At 52.6% G+C, this 25607-nt stretch overlaps 11 protein-coding genes across 11 annotated transcripts; 5 read left to right on the top strand and 6 right to left on the bottom strand.

Moving 5' to 3' along the window:
• Positions 1-283: 283 nt before the first annotated feature.
• On the bottom strand, positions 284-2775 carry P153DRAFT_363466 (Pentulose kinase). Its single transcript, XM_033667384.1, has 3 exons — positions 2239-2775; positions 1600-2172; positions 284-1550 (listed from the first exon to the last, which is right to left on the bottom strand). Exons 1-3 carry the CDS (start codon positions 2407-2409, stop codon positions 492-494), a joined length of 1803 nt encoding a protein of 600 aa, XP_033527638.1. The 5' UTR covers positions 2410-2775; the 3' UTR covers positions 284-491.
• A 153-nt stretch (positions 2776-2928) lies between these two features.
• Positions 2929-3541, top strand: P153DRAFT_372913 (uncharacterized protein; the record flags this gene model as incomplete). The annotated part of the gene is made up of 2 exons (XM_033669430.1): positions 2929-3419; positions 3472-3541. The coding sequence occupies 2 exons, from the start codon at positions 2929-2931 to the stop codon at positions 3539-3541; spliced, it is 561 nt and encodes a 186-aa protein (XP_033527637.1).
• A 344-nt stretch (positions 3542-3885) lies between these two features.
• P153DRAFT_363464 (uncharacterized protein) lies at positions 3886-6452 on the bottom strand. The gene is made up of 3 exons (XM_033667383.1): positions 5959-6452; positions 5375-5906; positions 3886-5324 (listed from the first exon to the last, which is right to left on the bottom strand). Exons 1-3 carry the CDS (start codon positions 6426-6428, stop codon positions 4359-4361), a joined length of 1968 nt encoding a protein of 655 aa, XP_033527636.1. The 5' UTR covers positions 6429-6452; the 3' UTR covers positions 3886-4358.
• A 404-nt stretch (positions 6453-6856) lies between these two features.
• Positions 6857-8560, bottom strand: P153DRAFT_363463 (uricase). Its single transcript, XM_033667382.1, has 3 exons — positions 7937-8560; positions 7248-7888; positions 6857-7192 (listed from the first exon to the last, which is right to left on the bottom strand). Exons 1-3 carry the CDS (start codon positions 8071-8073, stop codon positions 7068-7070), a joined length of 903 nt encoding a protein of 300 aa, XP_033527635.1. The 5' UTR covers positions 8074-8560; the 3' UTR covers positions 6857-7067.
• Positions 8561-8700: 140 nt separating this feature from the next.
• P153DRAFT_307872 (uncharacterized protein) lies at positions 8701-13263 on the top strand. The gene is made up of 3 exons (XM_033664677.1): positions 8701-12453; positions 12503-12666; positions 12720-13263. The coding sequence occupies exons 1-3, from the start codon at positions 8935-8937 to the stop codon at positions 12949-12951; spliced, it is 3915 nt and encodes a 1304-aa protein (XP_033527634.1). The 5' UTR covers positions 8701-8934; the 3' UTR covers positions 12952-13263.
• A 1194-nt stretch (positions 13264-14457) lies between these two features.
• P153DRAFT_372910 (uncharacterized protein) lies at positions 14458-16285 on the top strand (the record flags this gene model as incomplete). The annotated part of the gene is made up of 2 exons (XM_033669429.1): positions 14458-16127; positions 16255-16285. The coding sequence occupies 2 exons, from the start codon at positions 14458-14460 to the stop codon at positions 16283-16285; spliced, it is 1701 nt and encodes a 566-aa protein (XP_033527633.1).
• An 845-nt stretch (positions 16286-17130) lies between these two features.
• On the top strand, positions 17131-17415 carry P153DRAFT_282363 (uncharacterized protein; the record flags this gene model as incomplete). Its single annotated transcript, XM_033663192.1, has 2 exons — positions 17131-17256; positions 17362-17415. The coding sequence occupies 2 exons, from the start codon at positions 17131-17133 to the stop codon at positions 17413-17415; spliced, it is 180 nt and encodes a 59-aa protein (XP_033527632.1).
• A 538-nt stretch (positions 17416-17953) lies between these two features.
• Positions 17954-20501, bottom strand: P153DRAFT_428270 (uncharacterized protein). Its single transcript, XM_033672713.1, has 5 exons — positions 20044-20501; positions 19833-19982; positions 19439-19774; positions 18305-19390; positions 17954-18245 (listed from the first exon to the last, which is right to left on the bottom strand). Exons 1-5 carry the CDS (start codon positions 20056-20058, stop codon positions 18225-18227), a joined length of 1608 nt encoding a protein of 535 aa, XP_033527631.1. The 5' UTR covers positions 20059-20501; the 3' UTR covers positions 17954-18224.
• Positions 20502-20659: 158 nt separating this feature from the next.
• P153DRAFT_420177 (superoxide dismutase copper chaperone-like protein) lies at positions 20660-22063 on the bottom strand (the record flags this gene model as incomplete). The annotated part of the gene is made up of 5 exons (XM_033672225.1): positions 20660-21073; positions 21201-21264; positions 21326-21687; positions 21766-21900; positions 21970-22063. The coding sequence occupies 5 exons, from the start codon at positions 22061-22063 to the stop codon at positions 20994-20996; spliced, it is 735 nt and encodes a 244-aa protein (XP_033527630.1). The 3' UTR covers positions 20660-20993.
• A 247-nt stretch (positions 22064-22310) lies between these two features.
• On the top strand, positions 22311-23403 carry P153DRAFT_393086 (50S ribosomal protein-like protein L13). The gene is made up of 2 exons (XM_033671205.1): positions 22311-22405; positions 22459-23403. Exons 1-2 carry the CDS (start codon positions 22385-22387, stop codon positions 22957-22959), a joined length of 522 nt encoding a protein of 173 aa, XP_033527629.1. The 5' UTR covers positions 22311-22384; the 3' UTR covers positions 22960-23403.
• Positions 23244-25517, bottom strand: P153DRAFT_393085 (RCC1/BLIP-II). Its single transcript, XM_033671204.1, has 2 exons — positions 25356-25517; positions 23244-25307 (listed from the first exon to the last, which is right to left on the bottom strand). Exons 1-2 carry the CDS (start codon positions 25429-25431, stop codon positions 23623-23625), a joined length of 1761 nt encoding a protein of 586 aa, XP_033527628.1. The 5' UTR covers positions 25432-25517; the 3' UTR covers positions 23244-23622.
• Between the last annotated feature and the right edge of the window lie 90 nt (positions 25518-25607).

Below are 25607 nucleotides of genomic sequence, written 5' to 3'. Positions count from 1 at the left end.
ATGTGTTGTTTGTTTATCGTTTGGATGGGGTGTGGAAGTGTGGAAAAGGTAGAAGAGGGAGTAAATTCAATGTAGTTGAGTGGATGATACAAGACGGGCAGGCAAGGACACGGTATTTGTAGTTGTGACGTTGATTTGTGGTGGGGTAGTTCTTACCTGTAACTCCACATGCAGTTAACAAGTGAGGGGCGGAGCAAGCAGGCAACGCGTTGCGATGACGTATCTTGCGTGGTGTGGCGAGACCCGCGAAGCTTCAGGAAGCACCTATTGATTTGCACGTGAAACTGCGCCTGCCGCATCATCTGGAAGGAACAGATTATGACCAATATCTGACGGTGATTTTCATCTAGGATTAATTCCTCCGGCAAACGTGCACAAGAAAGCACAAAGGTGGCAGTTGAGTGATTCACATCTCGGTATCTTGCCATTTCCAATTTTGTCTTTGGAGACTTTGCTCCATAATCCTTCCCATCATAGTCACCAAGTTTCTACTACTTGCTTGTCCAGCCCTCAATCGCCGAGTCAACCTCTCTCCTATACCTCTGTTGGCCCTCACACTGTTCCAAGAAAACCTTGTACTTGGCCTCCAGGAGCTTCTGCAGATTCTTATCAGCAGTCGGCTTGACTGTCTTACCCGGCTTGCTGAGTCTGTCCATGATGTCCCAGAGCGGCTCACTGTTACCATCCTTGTCTGTGCTCGCAGCCTTTGCGCCGAGCATAGCTGCGCCGTGAACGACAGCGGCGTGCACATAGCGTGGAATGAGGACAGGCATATCGCATGCCGTCGCGATGAGTGCCATGAGCAGATTGTTCTGGCACTGAGATCCGGACATGAAGATTGAGGAGATGACATGACCGGACTTGTTCATGGCAGACACAATCTGGTGGGTTTGCAGAGCAATGAACTCCAACGTAGCGTAGTAATACAGCGCCAGTCCGTCAAGGCTCTTGTCCGAGCTCAGACCAATCGCGGAACCTTTCATGTTGGGGTCCGCGACAGGAGAGCGGTTTCCGAACAGATCGCCGTAGAAGAAAAAGTGGCGTCCTAACCAGGCAATGTGGGGTGCGTCCTCTTTCTCGGCCATCTCGTTCAGATGCTCGTTCAGATAGTCATAGATGTTTGTGTTGTACGTTTCTGCGACAGATGTTGCCTCCTTGAAAGCAGGATGTGTTTCGATGACGTGTTTGAGAAGCTCCCCTGTTGCACTTTGCCCACCTTCTGCCATCCAGTATCCGGGTAGCAGGACGTCTCGGTATGGTCCCCAAACACCATCTACGAAAACAGGATCATGGGACATTGCAAGATGACAGGTAGACGTTCCTGCTACAGCAGCAAGACGCGTGAAAGCCTGGGAAACGTCGTTCTTGGGGGCACCCATGTCGAGAGTGTCTTCGTCCAGCTTGACTTTGGCACCAACGGTACCGATCCACCCAGCGTAAGCATCGATGACACCACTACCGACGGCAATCCCAGGTACAAGGCCCATTTCTGCAGCTGCCTTCTCGCTAAGTGTGCCCACGAGCTCTCCGGCAGTGAGATAGCGCCCGTTCTGTGTATTGATCAGCATATGCTTTCTCACAACATAGTGAGGGACAAACCACATCGTCAACACCTCCCATCCGCTTGAAGTTATCCTCACAAAGCTCACCAAGACCAATTTCTTTCAAGAAGTCCTCTTGCCAGCCCTTGACACTTCCATCTACGCCAACCGGGACGAAACCCTGCTTGCAAACCACGCTGCAGAAGCTTCGAGTTTCGTTTCCAGTAGCCATATGTGTGAGCGCGTCGGGCAAGTCGTAAAACTTGCAGCGATCGAAAAGTTCCTTTGGCATGTTGTTCTTGAGCCATAGCACCTTCGGGATCTCCATCTCAATGGACATTTTGCCTCCAACATATCGCAGTAGGTTGTGATCTGTAGCATTGATCTTGTTCGTCTCTTCTACAGGGCGGTGATCGAGCCATAGGACGACATTTCTGTCGTTGCCATCTTTGTTGTCAAAGTTGGGCCCAGTGACAGAGATGGGTTCGTCTGTATCATTCGAGAAGACAGTGAGCGAGCAAGTAGCGTCGAAACCAATGCCGCGAATGGAGTTTCGGTCGATGTTGTGTTGGTCCATTGCTCGACGGACAGAAGAGCAAATACAGCGCCAGATGTCTGTCGTAGATTGTTCCTGCCTGGTTCAGCTGCTGTGCTATGATATCCAAGCTCGTGTATTGCTACGCGTAGGGAGGAATACATAATAACCAGTCTGTGGTTGCCAAAGGCCAATGTTCTCTGATGCCAGTCCAACAATGTCGCCCTGGTCGTTCATGATACACGCTCTGGCACTGCCTGTACCAACATCGATCCCGATGTAGTGGTCAACGTGAGGGTGAAGCTCATTGTGAGAGTCGATAGACGTAGCCATTTTGATCAGATGTAGAAAGCGAACACAATGAGGGTAACAGTTCTGAGAGGAATGTCAAGAAATATCAATCGAAGACCCTGAAAGGCTCGGAGATAATGTTGAGACTCAGGACAGCTCTTACTGCGAGATGAGCTCATGGAAGCTATGAGAGAGCTCTAGCATAGTGGGGGTGGGGCAATCGACCCTGAGAACTGGTGCAATTGACCCGAGATCAGCTGCTTATCCTCAGCATTACACTTGATTGACCATGATCATGCCAGAAAAGTTGGGGGTATGTGGCGATCACAAGTCTCCGGCCCACTTGATTGAGCATCCCGGATGCCAATGACAGTCAAAAACGCCACCGAGGAAAGATACATCAAAAAGAAAGCAGTTCTAATCGATAAGAAAAGAACGTGGGGAAGCAAACGCGTAGATGCTCGGCGAAAACAAACGCCGCTTGCCGTAATCAGTGAACCAAGCCCCATCTCCAACACCAACCCACGCGGCCTTCATCACCAACTCGTCGTTCACGCCAATATGCTGCTCTCAAGGCTCCTCCTGCTCCCAGTAGCAGTCGCCTCATCCGTAACCCTCTACGTGTCCTCCGTTCCCGTCTCCGCAGACACCGCCATCATCCCGTCTCCCATCCCCCTCGCGCAAATCGAGTACGATGTAGACCAATCCGTTGGAACCCTAGCATCGTACACGCCGCCCACAGGCTCATATTCCGCCGACCACCTCCTTCGCATTGGCATCACAGACCCCACATCTGGATCATGGCGCGGCATTGTCACATCTGCGGCCAGCTTCGCAGACGAGTACCAAAAGAAGTTCGTCATTCATGTGGACGAGAAGGGCGAGCCTTTCCACGTCGGCTTTGGGACGAGTGCGCGAGGGCAGGGAGCTGAGGTTGAGGTTGAGATCGTAAAGAGAAGCGTGGGTCCCAAGCCCATGTTGAACAAGCCGATTGTGCTTAATGCGGAGGGCAAGCTGGAAAGCAAAGAGCCGGAGAAGACTTTCTTGCAGAAGTACGTCCTTCGCTGCTCGTATTCATACGGGGAACGCACTAACCTGAGGCAGGTATTGGTGGGCACTTGCACTGTTCCTTCTTGTCCAAGTGGTTTCGGGCGGTGGAGGAGATGGGAAATGAATACCAAGCTTTGGATGGAAGCGCCGACAATACAAGTCATACTTTCACCATCTTCATTTTGTATCCCTCTTGATACACAACTGGCCGTGTTGAAGTGACAACATGTCAAAATTGAAACTAGGCAAGAGTGTAAACATCCGTGCAACCTGTTGAGCATGCATTATCCTCCAGGAGATGTACAAGTCTTCTGCCTATACGAACACGCTATCTTGATCGTAGTTACGTGAGATAAATCATATTTCAGAGCAACCCACAGTTCAGGTACGCACATTTCCCAACCTGACATTTCTGTCGATATCCACTTAAACTCGACTCAAATTCACGGCACTCTCGTTTGCTTTCATTTTCGTATTCAAATACGGACCAGACCCAGGGAGAAGAAACTATTACGAAATGTACACAAAAGAACTCAAACATTTCCAGTCCCTTGCCCAGCCTAAAACGCTCTGCTCATATCAGAATCTGGCCCCGAATAACAATCGGATCGAACAGCAGGGACTATATTTTCTCCGCAGTTTGATCCCCAAAAGTTCGCTCTCTCATCATTTACAACGTACCAATTCTCGTTTGAACACACGCTGGAGCGGCGGTATAGGAAAGCCTTTCCACGCGAGTCTGAACGCTCGAAAACATTGGCCGGCAACAAAGTCGATGTTTGAAGCCTTGTCTCCACGAGGTGATGATGCTTGTGCGAAAGCGGACATGAATTTCAAAGGCGAACGTTTCTAGTGGTCCTTCTGAAAGGAGGCAGTCAAGATTCCTGTTTGCTGTCGGACCCAGCAAGTCAATGGAACGATGGATAACAGGACATCGTTTGTCAAACCCACGACCCCGGCATTCGGCTTCGCGGCCGTTTCTGGCCTGATCGTGCGCGCTCTTTGCGGGCTTTGGCGGCCATACGACGTTCGAATCGTCCTGGTCTGAGTTGCTCCCTTCGTTTTCTTCGTTCCCACGTTTTCTCCCATTTGATCTCTTCGTCTTCATCTTCGTCTTCATCTTCGTCTTCATCTTCCTCTTCTCTTTTTTCATCGGCATATCTGTCCCTAAACGGCCACTGAGGTACCACGTATGTTCCCGCCGTCAGGATGTTGTACTCAGAAACCACAGAGTAGCCCGTTGCAAGTTCATCGTATCCCCACTCCCATTCTAAGATCCACCCTCGCTCACCGTAATGCTCGAACACGACTTTCTTATCGTTAGGCCAATCTTCTATAACTCCACCAGGTAAGCGCTCGAGCTCTTTCTTGATGCAAGCCTCGACATCAAGCCCCAAGCGTACCAAAAGGTCGATGAACACGTCCCCTACTCTACGACTATCAAAGGCATCATCCCCGAACAGAAAAATTGATTTGATCAGTTCATATTGCCCTTCCAGATATGCTTCCAATACGTCAGACTCCATGTAGGCGACCAGGAATTGGGTTATTAATTCTTCTTCCCCTTCGCGTTCGGCGTAACAATACACAAGGGCCTGGAACAACTGCGATCGAAATATTCGCAGATCCGAGCCGAAAAACACCGTTGCGCTGTTGATCCAAAGCCATTCCAATGCTTCAAAGCTTGTATACGCAGGATAATACCCCAAAATCCTACAATTGTCGTCCTCGAAATCATCGACCTGATCGAGTTCAAGTAGAAGACATCGGAAGATCTCATGGTCTGGACTACTCCCACCCTCTAAAGCCTCCGTAAAAGGAGATGCTCCTGAGTGTGAAAGGTCAGGCTTTAATCCATAATCAGACAGCAGGCGACAAACGTCGGGCCTAGTTTTGTAGGCGGCCAACTGAGAAGTTTGTCAGAATATATAAATCGACGCTTATGTTAGCCACTTACGTGGAGCAAAGATTCACCATTTGCATCCCGTGTGAAAGGATGAAGTGCACCGGAACTGAACATCTGCTGGATTTCTTGGATACTCCCACTCCGTATTAAATCCCAAACGGAGTTATCGGCCCAATGCGTGTCCAATACTGGATATACGCTCAGTGATGGAACGATGCTACCGTACGGTCGTTGTTGCCTCCAAGTCATTCCGTATCCTAGAAGCTTCCATGCTACGATGTATTCGTATTCTTCGTATATGATTTCTTCACAACGACCTCTTGGTCTCCGACATACTGTTTTGTCTGGAGATTGGATACACCGTATTGATTTCCGCTGGTACAGGCCAAGTCTTTCGAGAGCGGAGGGCACCCAATAGCTCCGTCGTGAAACTCGCATCTGCGAGGTTGTCGAGGAGGGAGTATCTCGACGGCCAACGGAAGTGATCGATGAGGCTTGGATTATGGGCAAGGTTTGTGGGGGTTTGGAGTGGATCGTCATGAGCGAGTGCTGATTCTCCTGGATGACGGGAAGCGTAGTTATCCTAGTGATATTGATTCAGCTTAATGTAAATGATGAGCTTGTCAACAACATACATGATACTAGTCATGTTCATATTCAAGGCAAACTGAAGGCTGTTGATCTCTTGCTGGATGCGCACTTCAAACCCATCGATACTCTTCACTTTGAAGGCTACGCCGATGTCTTTTTTCCATCGAGCCACCTTAACCATCGTCGAGTTTGCATGCGTTTTCGGTGTCTGGTATTTCGCCATCAAGTCCTGAAGTGGGCGAAGTGATTCCTCGCAGCTCTGAAGACAGCTGAAGATCGTCATGGAAGGGGCCGGGAAATTATGTCCTTGCAGTGAAGACTGCCGTTCCATGAGGTTGCGTACATCTTCGAGCAGTGTGCTCAACAACTCTAGCTTCTTCCCCAGTCGCACCAGCTCGTCCGGGGCATCTTTAACGTCATGGATAAAGGTTATGATCGAATTGACAGACTGTACAAGCTGTATAGATAGTGACAAGACGGCCATGCCGCCTGTGGCGACGGCAAAGACCTCCATGGCGAGGCTGAAGATTGAGCTTGGAGGGGAATCAAGAGCAAGAAAGCGGCAGGAAGGCTGAGACGATACTTATGTAGAGTCTGCTGTCAGCCTTGGGTGCGTATGCCCAGCGAGGCTGAGTGAGCGCGGATTGGTCGTGCAACCTGCAGGACGTGATGCGCAAGGCAGACTTTGTGTAGCAAAACAAGGATCTACAATACATCCGCTGTGCTGGAGCTGTCACGATGGAGCTCCGCGTTCCTCTTCGGAGTGAAAGCGTTTAGTATCATGTTTATCGATTGACGCAAAACTAACAACATTGCTTGCACTGGTTTGCGTACACATGTTGCTCTAACCATTGCCTTGATTAGAACTCAATAAACATCATGACCTCACTTGTTCCTGTCACTTAAGCGATGGGTATATAACGAATGTTCAATTCATTGTGAATCCCACTTGAAGTGGGATATGTTGCTACTCTCGCTCGTCCCCTAGATAATCGATACAAGACTCGTACTCTCCTCGCCGGAGCTCAAAATTCAAATGGTATATAGTTCTACTCACATTGTTCACTCGACCCCTGAAAAAACACGCTAAACGCCAAATCTTATGTACAAACAGCCGTCAACCATCATATCAAACGAATGAAGAGGTTCTGATTTACAACTTGGATTTGGTTCCCTTGCGGGTGACTGTGCATTGAATGAGGCCGTTAGGGTCGGACTGGGGAGCAAAGACAGTGGCGTCCTTGCCCAGGTTCTGGATGCCCTTGTGCCATGAGAGATCTGCAAAATGCGTTAGCGAACGGTTTTTGTGGAAGCCTGACACGATGATACATACCAATCTCGAAGTAGTGCTTGTTGGGCAGAGCATAGTCGACGGCATCTACTAGAGGAACAGAAGCAAGAATCTGGTCGCACATCTTGTACATGGTGGCTTGGACACTGGCGCTGTTGTCTTCAGCGAAGATCTTGAGTGTGATGTCCCTTGCTGTCTTCCAGGCGGCGTTGAAGTCGACAGCCTTGGCTTCGTCCAAGGTCTTGAACAGCTTCCATTGCCAGCCAGCCTCAATCTCGGTGCTGAGAATGCGGTCCCAAGTCTCGGGCAAGCGGGTGAACTCATCGCGGTGGAAGCCGTGGAATGCAGATCCAGTGCTCTTGAGCACCAACAGCTTCTCGATCTTGGAGCGGATGGAAGCACCCTCACCCTCCCTGGTCACCGACTCAACGACGCGAGTCTCCTGGCTGTCGCGGTAGAAGGAGTGAGGGTGCGGCTTGCCATCAACGTCCAAGCGAGTCCATCGGTGCTGGATGATCTTGACATGGGCGGCGTGGATGTGGGGGTAGGTCTTGATGAAGTGGTCACCAATGATGGCGGCGAACTGCTCGGGAGGGTCGATGGGGTGTTGCTTTGCCAGGATGTAGGTTGTCTGCTTCTGGGTGTCTGTGGCTACGACGACCGAGTTGTCTGCCTGTGTGTAGCTGGCAATTGTTAGTGGTTGGTGTGTAGGCTGCTAGGGGGAGGCTTACGAGGTCTCAATGTCACCCTCGAGGAGAATGCAGACAGTCTGCTCGACAACGGTGTGGATGCCGGTCTTGGGGTCCTTGTCGACCTTGTAGAGACGGACATTGTCCTTGCCGTATCGTGCATAGCTGAGCTGAGACATGATGATTGGTGCTGTTAAGGGGAGCTTTGAAGCTGGGGTGGACAAGCAGTGATGGCGCTGAGAGACTGGTGAATGAATCGAGGGCTGGGAGTGAGTGAAGTGAGGGTCAAGGGCGGACGGCGACGACAGTTATACTCTCAGACATGCAATCTTATCGGATCACCAACATACGGAGGCGGCCGAGCTGCAATGGGATTGATTCCAAGTGATCGATCGCGAATTAGCTCTGGACGACCGCAGGATGGCGCGAGCATGGCGGAGAGGACCTCTTCACATTGGTTGGGATGGCCATCGGCGTGCTCCGAACGATGTGCTCCAGGATAACGGGGATTCGCGCGTCGAACACGTGACTATCTTCAAAGCACGCTCTTCCGCGGGGCCCTGCGAGCGCGAAAAGCTTATGGGGCCTGGCGAAAAGGCGAGTGAAAATCTGCGCAACATCAGGCCAGCACGGAGAGGGCGAGGGCGAGGACATGCCGCAGCTGCCGGTGCGGCAAGGCTCTTCGCGTTCGTGGTCCATGTCCATGTCCAAGCCCATGTCCATGTTGGTGGTCGATGACTGCTGGAGCTGGACCCACTTTCCACCGAGCCCACGGCGTCGTCCCAGTGTCTGTTGCAGCATGCACAAGCCCATGCTCACCACCAATTCCATTCACTCCCAGTCGCTGCCCGTGACGTACGGTCCCTAGCCTCATCCCTCCGCGCCCAGGCCGCCCCTCCCCCACCGCTCCTTCCCCATCCACAGCCAAGCCCCGCTCTGCGGTCAGGTACCCCAGGGCAGCCCAACATCCCTTTGCGACAGCCCATGGGGGAGACGAGCGCGTGGTCGTAATAGACGCATGCGATGTGGTTGAGCAGCCCATGGTCACGGCCTTCATGACGCCACCACCCTCCGCCGACCAAGCCTCATTGCTTGCGCCCACGCGAACTCGAGATGGCCGCGCGCAGTCGTCTGCCGCCATCAGCACCATGGCGAGCTCGCGGGGAGGCCAGTCGTCATATGCGACGGCCAACTCGCACAACCCAGGCCCGGGCAGCTTCAGCTCGCAGCTGCGGCCCACGGTCTCGCAGGACGGAAGGTTACGTCCCGATCTTGACATGCACGCAATCATAATCGAGGACGGCGACCCCACGACCACCGAGCAGAGACAGGCCGAGCTGCAGGACCGCATCGAGAAGGAGACGAAGATCAAGATTGGGTCAGAGAACCTGCTGGAGGCGCTGAATGCGAAGAACGCAAAGAATACCAAGGACCAGAGGCTCCAGGTCGAGGAGCAGCTTAACATATCGAACAGGAAGCTGGCAGAGCTGAAGTCGGCTCTGTCTATAGAAGTACAAAGAGCAAAGGAGGTCACATCACCGCCGGCCAATCCACAGAGCAGGCTTTCATATCTGTTTCGACGTAACCTCTCGCGGTCGCCATCACGTCATATCGTCGAGAAAGACGAGGAAGAGGATGATGAGACGGAATCGCCAACCTTCGTGCTGGCCGAGATACTCCAGGCTCTGGAACTGCAGAGCATGCAGCCTGAGTACTATGTGGAGAGAGCAAATTCCTTGGTTCTGCTGTTCAAGCGACATCCCACGCTAAAGTACGACTTGGCATGGTCCATCTTTGGCCTGAGGATGCAGATGATGCTTCTCAGCGATAGCCGAGAAGTTGTGGCAGCCGCCTATCGAGTCATGCGCTATGCATTCACAGACCGCAAATCTCTGCGAATCATCCGAAACCTGCACACAGACTACTTGGTTATCTTGTCGCTCGTGAAAGAGAGCAAGGCCAGCGTGGAGCGCGAGCAGGCACTGAAATTTGTTCGAGCCTTTCTAGACGTCAAGGACGGTGTCGAGGAGATTGATCGCGCTGTGGTTCGCATCATCGTAGCAGTAGCAGAACATGCTGAAGATCGACTGAGGAATATCGCTACTCTTACTCTTGCAGAGATTCTGGTTCGAAAGCCTGCTCTTCTCGTTGGTGCAGGTGGAATGGGAGTTCTTGCCGACGCCTTAGGAGAAGGAAACTACCAAGCCGCGGAGAGCGTTGGTGCTTGTTTCTTGTATCTTCATGATACTCCACGGCGGCGCCGGTTTCTACGTTCGGGACGGGAGCTGGAGGCTCCGTTTGCAATGTTTACAGATGCAGGCACGGTCCACGGACATCTGCACGAAGAGAAGCTGAAAGCCAATGCCAAGGTCATCGCGTCTTTACTCAGGAGCTGGCCCGGCCTGCTTTCTCTGTGCATGAATGATTTTCTTCCAATCCGTTCTCTGCTTTTGTCTTTGCAAATACCAACGCCTCACGTTCGCAATGTCATCTTGGAGCTCCTATTCGATCTTCTTAGGATCAAGCCCCCGTCATGGTCTTCATCTTTCCTCGCTGGACGACGATTAACTACCTATGGACGTGTCACGAACATGAAAAATCAGCCTGTGAAAGACGCACTCAGCTCTAGTGCAGAAAACACCACGAGCAAGTGGAGCCTGATGGACCATTACATTTCTGTTGTCCTTGCTACTTTCTTACACGCTGGTCTGGTACCAGCTTTGTTGCATGTTGAGGAACAACCCTTGACTCTGCCATTGAAGCGAAAGACTACCTTGTTGCTTGGAGAAGTGCTGAAAATGGCAAATGAGCTTTTGCCACCATCGTGGAGCGCACAACTCCAGGTGCTTCCACAATTGCTTCACGCAGCTGCGAGATTTCAATCCGAAGACCGGTTCGTAGCAATTGGGACAATTTACCAAGTGGACAGCGTCAACCGAACCTTGTATCGATCAGGCCCAACTTCGCTCAATACCAACAAGGGCACAGTCGCTGTTAGTGGCACGTCATCTGACCGACAATCTGATCAGTCCAAGGTCCAAGCAGCAATGCAGATCGATGAAGCTCAATTCCGCGCCTTGATGGTCGACACGCAGATTCTGGGTACAGTATCATTCCAAAAATGGAGGTGGGATCTGATTCACTCCATCGTTGAGGGTCCTCTACTTAATGCCAAGCGTCTGGATGAAGCCATGAAGTCAGCAAAATTTGTCCACCGTCTGCTTGGATTCTACCGTCCATTCAAGTATCGATTCTCCGAAATCAAGAACACGAAGCCAAACCAACGTTATGTTCGAGTAGGTTGCGCTTTCATGCAGACTCTCCTACAGAATCCAGAAGGAGTCAAATACTTAGGCGAAAGCAAGTTCATTCGACAACTCGCAGAGTGCTTATCACATTTTGACAGGATGAGTGGCTTGACATCTGAATCACCGCTCTTCCAAGCAGACCGTATGAACGAAACTCTAACTTGTGGTTACTTCACGCTCCTAGGTGCATTGACGAAAGACCCCAAGGGAATCCAGATATTGGAAAGATGGAGAGTCATCAACATGTTCTACCATATGATTGAGCTAAATGATCGCGACGATCTGATCCGGGCCCTTCTGAGCAATATGGACTACATGCTGGACGGACATCTACGCATCATCATCTCCAAGGCCATGACGTCATGTTCGAAGGAGATCCGAATCTTTGCAACCAGATTGATGCGTAAGTATGCAACGAAGCCAATGCAGTCTACAGGCTCAACCGGTCCTGCGGAGTGGGCCATCAGACTACTTGTAACACAACTCTATGACCCAGAAGTGGAAGTTTGTGAAGTTGCAATCAAGATCCTAGAGGAGGCCTGCAACCAGACAGAGTCACTCGAGTTCGTAGTCAAATGCCGCCCTGCATTAGATCATCTGGGAGAGATTGGTGCTCCTTTGTTACTTCGGTTCTTATCCACTTCCGTAGGGTACCACTATCTGGACGGATTGGATTACATCACGAGAGAAATGGATGATTGGTTTTTGGGAAGAAACGATACCTATGTGGCCCTGATTGAAGCTTCCATGGCTCGCGCGCTCGCCGACATTCCCGATAAACCGTCAAGTCAGTTCTCCTACGATGACACGCCAGAGCACCCTGAATACGGTCTCGTACCCCCGCATTTCTACCGAGAGCTTACGAGGACGAAGGAGGGGTGCAAGCTGCTGAGGCAGAAGGGGCATTTCGATGAATTTGCAGCTACTCTCCGAGACTTTGCATCGGAGGATGACGACGCTGAAATCATACTCAAAGTGAAAGGCTGCTTATGGGCTGTGGGTAACGTTGGCTCCATGGAGTTGGGCGCCCCGTTCCTTGAGAACTCGGACGTAGTGAAGTGGATTGTTCAGATCGCCGAAAAGTCAGAGGTTCTGTCACTCAGAGGCACGGCATTTTACGTATTAGGACTGATCTCGAGGAGTCTTCATGGACAAGAAATATTGCTCGAATATGGATGGGACGGAGTTGTCAACGAGGCTGGTGAAGCATTGGGCTTTTGTCTTCCATTAGATTTTAGAAAGCTCTTCGCGGTTAGTCTATCGATGATAACTTCACAGGACAAGAGCTGATGCACAACAGATTACGCCATGGACTGCCAAATCGGACAATATCAGCTGGAAGCGCAAACAAAACATCACAGTCGCTATCACAGATCGCGATCCGGTGAATGCACGCATCCTCAAGCTTGCAACCGATCTTGGCAACACAGTGCTAGCAAAGAAGGCAGCGAACGACCTGCAGACGTTAGTATCAACCTGGTTAGTAACCTAGTATCACTTACTGACATCTACAACAGGATCAAATCAAAGAAAGTGCCTGGGTTTAGCAGACCATCGATCTTCCACAAGGTCATGCAGATACTTGAAGCACACCACTTCCGCCTTCCGGCCTGTCGATTCATTCTGGATTTGTTTGACAAGCGGGTACTAGAGCAGATTGTGCTAGAAGAGGAGGAAGAGGCTGAACAAAGCAGCGACTCCGATTTCGAGTCAGACGGTGAGCAGGTGGTCGTGAACGGGTTAGCATAGGCGGGCTTCAGTTATGGGCATCAAAAACGAATAGTCGGGGTTTGGCGTTATGGAGTAGTGTGGCGTATACCACTGTAACGGAGGCTTCATTGTACAATAGCGTCCGGGGTTGACTTAAGCGTTCCAAAGGTTGGATTCGGGGGCGCGTCTGCATATGGAGTTCCAGAGTACCTCTTAGGGATTAGGGGAAGGAGCTCACCGGCCTTGTGCTTTTTACATGGGAATGCTACGCGAGACGCAGAGCTCGTAACACAGTCAGACTAGAAGGAACCCAACTTCGGTGTTGAATATGAGAGGTCACGATGATTGTCGAGACGAGACACCGGCCCGCCACTGGACGTACTCTAGCGCTTCGGAAAAACCACAGCAGGTGAGCCCCACGTGAGATGCAGTCGTCACGACAGGGTCTAGACAGGCTCAAGCGAGCCTCAAACGCAAGTGTGCCACATGCTGCTGACAGCTAGGGAACCAAACTTTTATTGGTCAGCCTTAACGTTGTGTATGTTGCATCAATGACGCTTGCACATGTCTTAGATCCTCTTGTACACCAGACATTGTAGATGCTGCCTTGCGGTCTAGCAGTCTCACAGCACATGCTCGGAACGAGCTCACGAAAGCGAGCGGCTTACACGGCGCGAAGACAGGGACGTGAGGGTGGATGGTGTGTTCGGGTACCAGGTTGCTGATAATGCGCCTGCACACGTAACTGATAATGCGCCCGCACGTAACTACACGATATTTACACGGTGGTGTCTTTCCTCAAAGTACACAGATGGGAAGGTTATTCACGGAAGACCTGTTTCCCATTTCAATAACGACTGAAGAAGCAGCTTGCAGTTGTTTATATGCGTCGCGGAAGGGGACCGCGCGGCGGAGGTTTATACTGGCTTGTCCCGCGAAGAGCTTGGAGGAGGGGCCGATGAGGGGCGTGATGCTCGATCCCTAGACTCAGATTCTGCCACAGTGATCGGATGGCGCATTAGGTGTCTTTCGCCTTCGACAACACCATCGCCGATCCAAGGCTATCCATGCACAGTTCAAGAAGTCATGACCTCTCCAACTGTCGCGCGTTTGACTCGCCTTCGTATCTACTCTGCCACCTTGCCGCTTACCACCGACAATTACACTTTTTCATAGTAACCACATCCGGACCTCTGCAATACGAAAGTACCCTTCATAAAGTACTCAACTGCTTTAACCTACCGCGGTAGCCCGTTCCTGCGTCAGCACGCACTTTGACGGTCTCGCCCTCGCTTTAGGAGTCCGAAGGCACGATCGCATCATTGAATTGTTTCAGCTAGCCCTATATATTTCTGGACCCGCATTCCGCCTCCAAACATAACCACCAACGCATTTATATCTCGACACGATACCTTACCTTCTTCGAACTGCCCACCGCCCTTCCCTTCCACTTCCACGACTATCCACCGCTACGACAGAGCAGACCTGACCAGGCCTGAACAAGTACATGGCTGCCATAGCCATCGCCCCAATTCCTGAATCTACATGAATTGTCAACGAACAAAACGGTGTTCTGTCGTGAAAAGCGTAGAGCATTCCTTCGAACCACGAGTACCTCCGCTAGTCTTCATGCTCGACGATGAGCCCTCAGTAGGAGCTCTGGAAGCTGAAGACCTGACCGTTGCCCACTACGATGCAAGGCAGTTGGTTCGTCTTGTTCAGTGCCCACGGTGTTCGCGGCCCCTCAGCACTCCGGTGACGTTGCCATGCGGTCACACCGTCTGCCGCGGCTGCCTGCCACCCTCCAAGCCGCGCACGAATATATCATATCCGAACACACCAGATCACCTAAGCGGAGTTGCCTGTCCATTGCTGGGATGCGGGGCAGAGCATGCGTCTGCAGAGTGTTCTGTAGATGTGACCTTGACAAAGTTGATGGAGCAGATCACGACCGAGATAGTACGACACAGGCCAACCATCGAAGACACCCCAACACTACTTGAAGAGATATTGCAAGAGGAAGACCAGCAAGATGAAGAGAAAGAAAGCATAAGCGAAAAGGGGCATCATCAGGTGCTGTATGGTGGTCGCTTAGTCTCAACCTTCACCCTGGCCGAGATGGGTGAGCTTCGATACAGCTCTGAAGTCGAATATAGCACCATGTCAGCAACTGGAGAGACTTACGAGGAACTCGATATTGCATTGGCTGAACGGCTGCGAGAGGTCACGCACAACGAACTTGACTGTCTTGTTTGCTATAACATGATGCTAGATCCAACAACCACCACATGTGGCCATACTTTCTGCCGCCGTTGTCTCGAGCGTGTCATGGACCATAGCAGCATATGCCCGTTCTGCCGCAGGGAGCTGTATGTGCCTGCTTCACTGCAGAATCAGCATAGCAATGCTATTCTCAACTCGCTTTTGAACGCCCTGTGTTCGGACCTTGTTACTGCACGAGCCGCAGCGTATAGGGAAGAAGAACAGGCCGGGAACGATATCCTCACCACGCCACTATTCATCTGCACGTTAGCTCTCCCTTCGGTGCCTGCATTCCTTCACGTCTTCGAGCCTCGGTATCGATTAATGATGCGACGAGTAATCGAAGGCAACAGACAGTTCGGCATGGTCATGTCCAACCGCACCTCCACACCTCAAGGGAATTTGGGCGTGACTCCGTTTCTCGAATACGGTACTCTGCTGGAAATTGTCAATTATGAGCTCCTCCGTGACGGGCGTAGCTTTGTGGAGACACGAGGTATCGGCCGATTCAAGATTAAGGACCACGGCATGCTCGACGGATACAACGTAGGTTGTGTCGAGCGCATCGAAGACGTTTCTCTTGCCGAAGAGGCGGGCTTAGAACAGCGCGAGACGACCATGGCTCGGGATTTCGCAGAGATATACCTCCAACAAAATCCCGAGGCCCCCCTTCCTTTTGACGTCGCTACTGAGGTTTTGTCGACTCAACAACTACTCGATAGCTGTACAGCTTTTGTTCGAGAGATGAGAGAGGCTAGCGCACCTTGGCTCCGCGAGCGCATCATCCAGGTTTACGGAGAACCTCCCGAGGACCCCGCACTATTCCCATATTGGTTTGCCTCTGTAGTGCCGATTGTCGAGGAAGAAAAGTATGTGCTGCTTCGGACTACCCGGGTCCGGGAGCGCCTGAAGATTGTGTACTCGTGGATTGGAAGGATCCGTGGACAGCGATGGTGAGTGGTTCTCCCCATCATGACGGATAGTGCATGTACTCTTGCAGCCACCCCGTCACTCGCTATTTACTATTGCTTCTTCTCGATTCGAAAATCTACTTTAGGCAAAGCTAACAGCTCCCGGCAGGTCCTCCGGAAACGGATGCAGCATCCTGTGACTCGCAGTCGTCATGCTCAGCATCTATATCAGCCTCGTTGCAAGCCATCCTGCCCCATCCTGATAACCCACCTTCCGTCCCGGCGGGGCTCCGCATGACGCTGGACCTACGATTGCTTTTTTTCCAATTGGCCAAAAAAACTCGAAAACTATCACTCCACCATTTTGTTCGACTCACTGATCTTTCCGACATTTCTTCCCTCTGCCATTTTGCTCTTTTGCTGCGCGTTTTTTTTATTTTTCACTTCTACAAAGATTACCCCCTTTCAGGAGGACCGGTGCTATCCGTGTTCCATGTTCATGCTTTTGAGATCCAGGTGCTAGCCTGGCGGGCATATTTTTGTGTACAACGAGACTTCTACGTCTCGATGAGGGTGGCATGAACGAATGAATGATTGTGGGTCGTTGCATAGATTGGAGTTTTTTCCGATGGCACACCATCAGGTTGTGTCGACGCTGGTATTTGCTGGCGAGATGGAATAGAGTTGATTGAGTGGATATGCGTTGTATATAGCGAGTTAATATATAACGCCTGCTCATGGATAAGAGTTTTGATGTGTGAGTGCGAGTGATTAGATCGTGGAGAGCAATATTTGAAAGATGCATACATGATTATGATGTTATCATAGCAACCCAATAACCCAGTGAAAGTGACGGTGTTAAGAGAAGTAGCATTACATAAGCGAGCCAAAAGTTTCTCAAGCATCATCATCGTCACCATCACCCAGCAGCACATTGACGTCAAACAAGCACCACACCCACACATCCCACTCAATCAGTACGCACCCACAACTCCAGCTTCAAAACCTTGCAAACCTAACGCGCAGCCCAGAACCCTCCCCCACCATGCCACCCAAGCAAATCCACGGAAAGGGCCGCGCCCTCGCGGAACCGAACTTCGCGCAGACCACGCTGCACGCCGTCACAAGCAAGGAGAACAGGAGCGTCATCACCGCGATTGGCATGTTTGCTGTAAGCTTTTTCCACCGAGCGATGCGAGGACGGGAGATGGAGGGGTCAAGCACGAAATGCGCAGGTATGGATTTTGAAGAACGAAGGCTGACAATGCGTGCCTAGATCGGCGTTACGTTCCTGCACAGCAGTTGGGCTGAGATCCTGCTTCCTGCGTAAACGCAGCGTTTATTACGAGTGAGGGGGGTGGGGATGGATGTGCAGAGCGGCTGGAATTATGAGTCGTGCAAGAAGCTCGTTCATGCGAACATGAGATGTGATATCTGAGAGAGAAGGCATGGGAAATGGCGTTCTGGCAGGACATTTCACACATCCTGTACCCTTCAGTTTGAGGGTTTTACCATCGACTAGGTCGGAGTTGTACAATATGTGTATCATTAGTACACCTCACGCCCAGTGATTCCTCGACGACCTGCCCGCACATGCTCCTAGGGATCGTCTTGGAACCGTTCGAGAAGCCCTGCTATGCTCGTTTCAGAAACCGTTCGTCTCAGGATATCTCCTTCCGTGACAGATGCTTGGTTCCGCTGGGTCGCATGGACGTTCCCCTGTTATCTCTTCTTGCGTCTTCTCTCACATACGGAGTCGCCTTTGTCATGTCATCACTTGGGTGGTGTTTTGCAATGTCAAACACCATTCAGAAACACTTTCACATGACGGAGGTTTCCGTGTTCAGAACTTCAGCGTGAAGAACATACGGGTATAGTCATAGTCATAGTCATAGTCATAGTCATGAATTACAACAATTGTACAAGCCAGCCATCACTACTCTATTCCCAACGTCCAACAGTCCGGCTGCGAAAGACACAAAAAGATGGATATACGAAGAACAACAAACTCGCTACATTACCGCAGCTCCAGACAATATGGGGGAGGGAAGGGGAGGGCTAATCAAGATGCGATACAAAGAAGTATAAGAAAGGAAAAAGTCGTAAAGAAGTTGCTGATTTGCTGGGGTATCTCTGTGTCTACACTTCTTTGATCCAAACCTGTATATTTGTTAGCACGTGTTCCAAAGGTACGGCATTGGGGATAGGTGGGAATTTACCTCCATCTTTGGCACGTCACCGCCTTCTTTCCGTGCTGAATCTCTCGCCGTTTCGATCGCCATCTCCAGATCATCTTGATCGGCCATGGTGATCATGTCGCCGTCGTCCTTGATTTCGATCTTGAAGTTGTGTCTTATGCCGAATTTCTCTCTGATAGACTGTACGAACTCGCGCATCTCCATATCGGGGCTGAGGAAGACATATCGCGTGTCACCAGCATGCACCTTGACTTTGATCTTACCGCCTATGCCACCGCGATTAGCGACACTGGCGCCACCAGGTCGGGCCGAGCGCGCAGGCGATCTCCGCCTGGACTTTGAGTTGCGGGACAACATTTCGAACTCGGCGTCATCTAGGTCGCTTCCGTCGTAGTCGTCTTCTTCCTCTTCCTCAATGTATGCGGGACGCCGTGACCCGCCTTGCCTGGAGCGAGCATATGAGGGGCGGTTGCCCCGCTGCGGCTGGTACGAGTCAAGATCGTCATAGTAGTCATCGATTATATCGTCATCTGATCCGCGACGACGTGGCTCCTCGTTCCGACGCGGTGTCGGTCGATTACGCATCGACTCGGAACGGCGGTGTTCGGGACGACTTTGAGGCGGTCGCTCGGACATGGAGCGTTGTGTAGGAAGGCGCCGAGTGGCATCGCCTTGTTGGTCAAAGGCAGCTCTTCCGAGGTTCAAGGCTTGAGGTTTTGGCCCACCGCCGCGGACAGACTGGGCACGCGTCGTTGTAGGGCCATCGCTGCTGCCAGCAGACCTCCGGCTCTCCGACTCTGGTGGTGGAGTAGGAGGGAAGACATCGCGGTTTCTTGGCGGCTCCGACTGCTGACGCACTCTGCTCTGAAGCTCTGGTTTGACCAGGTTTGTCGCGGCGAATGAGATCTTGTCTTCAGGCCTGTCGTCCTTGACTATATTGTTCGACTTCTTCAGCTCAGCGCCAGAAAACCCGGTGAATGCGTTTGTTCTATCTGAGGCGGCGACTAGACGGGCCTTCCCAAGGTAGTCTTTTGTCTTGAGGTTTTTGACTTTGGCTTCGTTGGGTCGGTAGACGATGCCGACTGGAATAGAGAAGACCGTGTAGCCCTATAGGTCGTTAGTTGAGCTTTCTGCCATATCAGTGCTCGCCCGTACCTCTGCTTCCTCCCTGATGGCCTCGTCGATCACATCGTGGTCTGCGACCACCTTCTCTTTCGCTGCGAATTGCAGGTCTTGCAACCCTGATTCCCGTTGTTGCAGGTATATGTAGCAGAGACCGCGGTTGAAGAGGACCTCGCAAGAGTAAAGCTTGAACTTGAGCCCGAGCTGTTCGTAATCGATGTTGTTGTTCCCGCGCAGGTAGAGAAGCGTGTCGTTGAAGTTGGCAAGAGCCTCTTCAAAGTCGCCCATCAAGAAGTTCGAGACACCTTGTTGGAAGTAGGCTACGGCGAGGTACTGGTCCATCTTCACAGCCCTTTGGTAGCAATCGACCTGCGTGGCTATGAGCATACATTCCTTCTTCCGTCGGGTATGTTTGTGCTTCACTCACTGCCTTCTCATGTTCTCCGAGTGTAGCGTGGATGACGCCAGAGTTGAACAGGATCTTCGATGTGTCTGAGATTTGGTCGAAGACCTTCAACGCGACGTCGAACTCGTTGTTGTCGTAGCTGGCGAGGGCTGCCACCCACGTCTCGATTTCCTGCCCCACTATCAGTAATTGACTCGGAAGGAGCAGTGGAGGGTGGAGGGAAGGAGCGCACCTGCTTCAGAGACATGACGTTTAGCTATTTTTTACTGTGTATCTGGCGGTAGGGTGCTGCTAAGCCTCAAGACGCCGCCTCTCCACAGATGAGGGGTAATTAGTCGTCTTGAGTGCTGCCAGCTGGAAACCCTCTCTTTTATTTTTGTGGCGGATCACAACGTAGCCCAAAAAAGTTTCAATCTTGCGCAACGTCGAGTAGTGGTAGGCGATATTTGTCGTGCCAATTATGACGCTCGAAAGACCTCGGAGGAGAGTCCGCGGGGTACGCGTCTAGCAAAAAGCCGTGCGAGACACGCGTGTATTAACAAGACTCGGATAAGTCGTGCGAGGAGGGAGGAAGACCAGACGATATACCACGAACACAACGGGGACACGGCGAGGATTTGACGGGCGGTTGCAGACTGGCACAGGTGGGCAGGCCGAATCTGAGGCCCGGCGCGTCTCGAAAGACCAGCCCTTGGCCGGCACCGAGTCCGCCGTGGTGATTGGACCCCTGCATCGTGAAACCGACATCCACGGCGCTTGGAGGCTCTTCCAGACACCTCGACCCAACTCCTACCCGCATGACACCACCGCCATCCGATGCCCCGATAGACCCAACTGCTCGCTCAAGCGCTGTCAGCCCCCTTTCGCCGCACATGATAACAACGCAGCTCTGCGGCGAGGGTAGGATTCACGTAGTTGCTTGGAGCCATGATTTGATGGCGTTTGAAGTTTGTCACAGGGCATAGGCGCGACTGAGACAGCCACGTGATGTAATTTCTAGTCGTTCTGTCCACTGGCGTTCCCAAGGCAGACTGCATGAAGAGTTGCAGGGCGTACAGAGCCCGAGTTCATGCAGGTACGCGAGTTGGCCCGAATATCAAGGCAGCTCGCAAGACGCGGCTTGTCTAGCGGTACTTCATTTCCACACAGAGTCTTGTTCAACTCGGTCTTTCTTACCAAGGCTCATAGCATGCCGCGATCCCGCTGTTCCTCTCTTTCCTGCCAGACCGTCTTGCCCGAGCATGAGCACACAGTCTTGTCATCTGTCATAGTTAGCGGCTATAGAAATGGAAAAGCAGGACAGAGGTACAGAAGGACATGAAAGACTGAAAGAGAGGCAAGGCGGATTCGGCGGGTGAAATACACGAAAAAAATGACAAGATAACTTACTGTCCCAAACGCCAGCGCTTCGAGCAATAACGCCGACCAACGTATCCGCATCATTTTTATCGAACTGCACACCAAAGTCAGCGCCACAACAGCCCAACAACACCAGGCCCCCACTCGTTACTCACCTTCCCATCCTGCTCCCTCGCAACCACAATACTCCTCCCAATCATCTCCCAGATTTGAATCGGCTTGTCCAAGAACACCGCGCCGACACCGCCCTTTCCCACCTCAACCGTGCCAAACACGCCTCGACACGGCTTGCCCTCTTGCTTCGCCTTGACAGCCTCCCAGATGCCGCCCGTAGATTCAGGCCCCTCGGAGATGTCGCCAGATTCCCGGATCGTGGCTTGGTACGTCCCGGGTGACAGTCCTCGTATGCTGAGATCCACGATGGTCATATTGGCTGCTACTTCCACCATGCGGACCAGGCCGCGCACTTTGTTCTCCACATGTGAGGCGTGCGACTCTAGGATGCATACCGCGGCGCCTATGCAGTCATGTCAATACCACATAGCCACATTTTGTGGTGGTAAAACTGCAAGTCTTGGTGATGTGTCAAACTTACTGTTCGACTTGCCCGATCCACGTAGAATAGCATCGCGCCCTGTTGCTTGGATAGCTTCTACTATCGCCGACGGCGCAGTCGTGCCCTCAATAGCTACCAACTGGTCTTTGAGATTTGCTGTGATCTTGTTGATTCCTGCGTTTTGCTCGTTAGAGACATGTACCACCGAATGACGTGCATTGATGATAGCGATAGCGCTCGTACCACTCAAGTGATGAAGGGACCCTTCGATGTCCTTGACGCATGCCTCGCAGGTCATGGGCACGGCGAAGATAGTTTCAAACGCCGGTACCGTCATTGTGAGATTCGTGTAGTTGATCGCAGACTGTGAAGGAAGAAGAATAAGATTTTGGTGTTTGACAATATGTTCACCCTCTTCTGTTCGCTTTGAAATCCATCGTCGGCCCGCACCTGCATCCCAGCCGGGGATCCCTCACTGATCACGTGCATGTGCTTTCGTGGGAAATGTTCGGATTCCGCTTGGCATCTTGACATCGATCTTGCGACCAGTCCCGCGAACGCGTCCACTCCTTGACCACTAATACACAGGCTTGGGGTCCGGTATACATTCAAAGCCGACCAAGAAATAGCATAAAAAGGGCCATTGGCCGTGCCCAGCATGTCACAAGTAATAGGCAAGGTACGTCTTCGGACCTCCGCATGCAAACAACTCCCACACTGACTTCCCCCAAGACACGCCTCGCCTACGCCCGCTCCTGGCACCTCCTCGACATCGGCTCCGACCCGCGCGCCCTCGGCCGCGTCGCCTCCGCCATCGCGCTGGCACTGATGGGCAAGCACAAGCCGATCTTCGACCCATCGACCGACTGCGGCGACTACGTAGTAGCCATCGACTGCGCAAACCTGCACGTGACGGGCAAGAAGCGGTTCCAGAAGCTGTACCGCACGCACACGACGCGGCCGGGCAGTCTGAAGGAGATCAGCATGGACCGCATGATGGCGAAGTGGGGCGGCGGCGAGGTGCTGCGCAAGGCGGTTAGTGGCATGTTGCCTAAGAATCGGCTGCGGAAGGAGAGGCTGGCTAGGCTGAAGACGTTTGAGGGGAGGAGTCATCCGTATGGGGAGAATATACTGAGTGTGGGTGTTGGTGGGGGGCAGAGTATCGTTGAGCATGTTGATGTTAGGAGGACGTTGGAGGGGTTGAAGGAGGGTGGGGAGGCGCCGGTTTCGTGACGGGATGGAGAGGGGAGTGGATGATGGCGAGGCCTACGAATGTGGGGAGTTTGTAAAGCTTGTGTACATTTACGCATGGAGAGCATTATCGGGACATGGAGTTTCAGCGCATCGGCTGCTTCGTTGCGCCATATCAGCAATGCATGTTTGAACGACACATGGAGCATGGTCGATGGAGATATACAGAGAGAAGCAGACATCTGGATTCAAGTTCCGAATTCGAGCATGTTCGCAGTATACCAACACAAATACCATCACGCACAGAAAGGCACTTCAACACGAGAAACCATTTCGAAAGATGCTAGCATTCTACTATTACAAGCGATGCGGACAACCACAGCTAGACCAATCCTCCAAAAAACACCTTGGGCATGACGACGTAATTCGTCCCAACCCTAGACCCTAGCGGTGCCGAAAAGACAGAACAATCTTGTACGTGTGAACCGAAAGGAACGAAAACAGAATCGAACCAGAATCAAAAACCAAAAGCCTACGCTATGCCCCTTGAACGCCTTTTATGCAAGTCTGAAATCCCCACGAGGGGCGTAACAATGACTAAATCTCCGATAGATAGAACGTGTGCAATTTGTTGCTGGTGTAAGTCGGTGCAGGGGCACAGAACGTGTATTACCTAATACCAGTGTCTGACATTTCCTGGCACCTTTACTCCTTCTTCGACGCTACGATGGAGTACTGGCCGCCGCAACCAGCCCATACAAGCTTCGTCTCGCGTACGGCGGTGTTGTCGATCGCGGTGGGCTCATCGATATCATCGTCGGTACCCTGGCCGGTCTGGTAGTTTGCCGAGAAGCCCCATGAGTACGCCTTGCCATCCTTGTCGACGACGATGGTGTGTTCGGGCCCGCATGAGCCGGCAACGATGTTCTTGAGACTGGGGATGGGCGTGGGCTCGATCAGGATCTTGGGCTTGCCGTTGTTCTTCAACACTTTCTCCCCATCCTCCTGGGCGTCCAACTGCGAAGCTGGGATACCAGTCTGCGAGCCATCACAGCGACCCCAGACCAGAACTTGCCCGTCCTTGGTAATAGCAATGTTGTGATGCGAGCCTCCTGATATGGTCTCGATGTTCTTGCCTTCGAGGCTCTGGATGATCCTTGGGGCTAGGACACTGGCATCGTCTGCGCCTGCATTCTCAGCATAACCCGTCTCGCAGTAGTTATTTGCGCCCCAAGCCCAGATGTGGCCGTCCTCGGCGATGGCGAGGCCGTGGTAGTCTCCACAAGCGATTTGCGCAATGCGCTGGCTTGGGCGTTTGAAGGAGCTGTCGTGGAAGCCAACACGGTTGGGCTGCAGTGACTCTGTGAGTGTACGTTCGGTGACGCGACGACCAAGCTGGTTCTGCTGGCCGTTGCCCCACGCATAGACGTGCCTGTCCTTGTCCAAGGCAAGGACGTGGTTGGTACCACAGGCAATTTGAGTAACCTTGGTCACACCCTCGATGTAGACAGGGAAGCGCGCGGTGTGGCTGCCGCGTTCGAAACCGAGAATGCCCTCGTTTTTGCGGAAGGTCCCCCAGCCGTAAATGGCTCCCTCGGTGGTGAGGGCAAAGGAGCAGCTGTCGCCAGCAGCGATGTCGACAAAGACTGTGTCCTCGGGGAAGTACTCTGACGACACGGCTGTGGGCGTGGCCTCGGCGTCGTTCAGGCCGCCAGTCTCGTCTTCCGAGTCAGAGTCGGATTCGTCGGCGTCAAGGTCGCGCATCTTGGCTTCGACGTGCGATGTGTCGCGTCCCAGGGCGCCGTTGTCGTTGACACCCCAGGTCAGGATCTTGTTGTCCTTGGTCAGCGCGACGACGTGCATGCCGCCTGTCGCGATCCTGACGACATTGTGGTTGCTGAGGGCCTCGTTGAAACGCGGTCGCTTCACGTCGATGGCCTTCTTGGTCGCGCCAAAGCCAAGCTCGCCGGAGCTGCCCTCGCCGAAGACGAAGACCTTCAACGGCTCGGTGAACTGGATCGCGTTGATTTCGTTCTTCTTGCCCTTCATGCGACGCGGGCCCTTGGGCAGCGGCTTCGACGGCTCCTTGACGACTTTGGCGGCCTTGGGCTTCTTCAGCGCGGCCTTTGGCTTGTCGACCTTGGCCTTCTTCGCGGGCGCCGTGTCGGCTTCAGGCTCGCTCGACTCGTCCTTCTTGCGCTTCGTCGTCGTCTTCTTCGGCGCGGGCTCGGGCTCCGACTCGGACTCGGGCTCGGGCTCAGAGAGGATGGGCTCGGGCTCCTTTGCGCGACCGCGTGCAATCCGCTTGGCAGGCTCTTTAGCTGTGCCATTTGTAGCGGGCGCAGCAGCAGGCGCGCTCTCGGGCTTCTTTGCGCGGCTTGGCCGTGCAGCTTCGCGCGTTAGCGAGAGCTGTGAGAGCTGCGGGAGCTGTGACGTACCCGTGCCGTTTACTTTGGCGTCTTTCGTCTCGACAGGCTTTGCGCTCGCGGCGCGGGGGGCTGCAACACGAGCCATTGTGTGCGATGCAGATTCAATGGAAAGTGTGTGGAAAAGTTGGGTGGATTCGCAATGGCGAGGTTGGGGATGTTGTGAGCTCAAAAAAATACGGCGGCAGGGACATCAGCGATTTTAGCCTGCCTCTCCGGGGTGGACTGAGCGTCGGCCAACGCCTCACCTCCCAACAGGAACCA

This window comes from Dothidotthia symphoricarpi (genome assembly GCF_010015815.1).
Source record: "Dothidotthia symphoricarpi CBS 119687 unplaced genomic scaffold P153scaffold_3, whole genome shotgun sequence".
NCBI classification, from domain to species: Eukaryota; Fungi; Ascomycota; class Dothideomycetes; order Pleosporales; family Dothidotthiaceae; genus Dothidotthia; species Dothidotthia symphoricarpi.
Note: the sequence above shows the minus strand (reverse complement) of the source record. Positions and strands in the feature narration are given on the sequence as shown.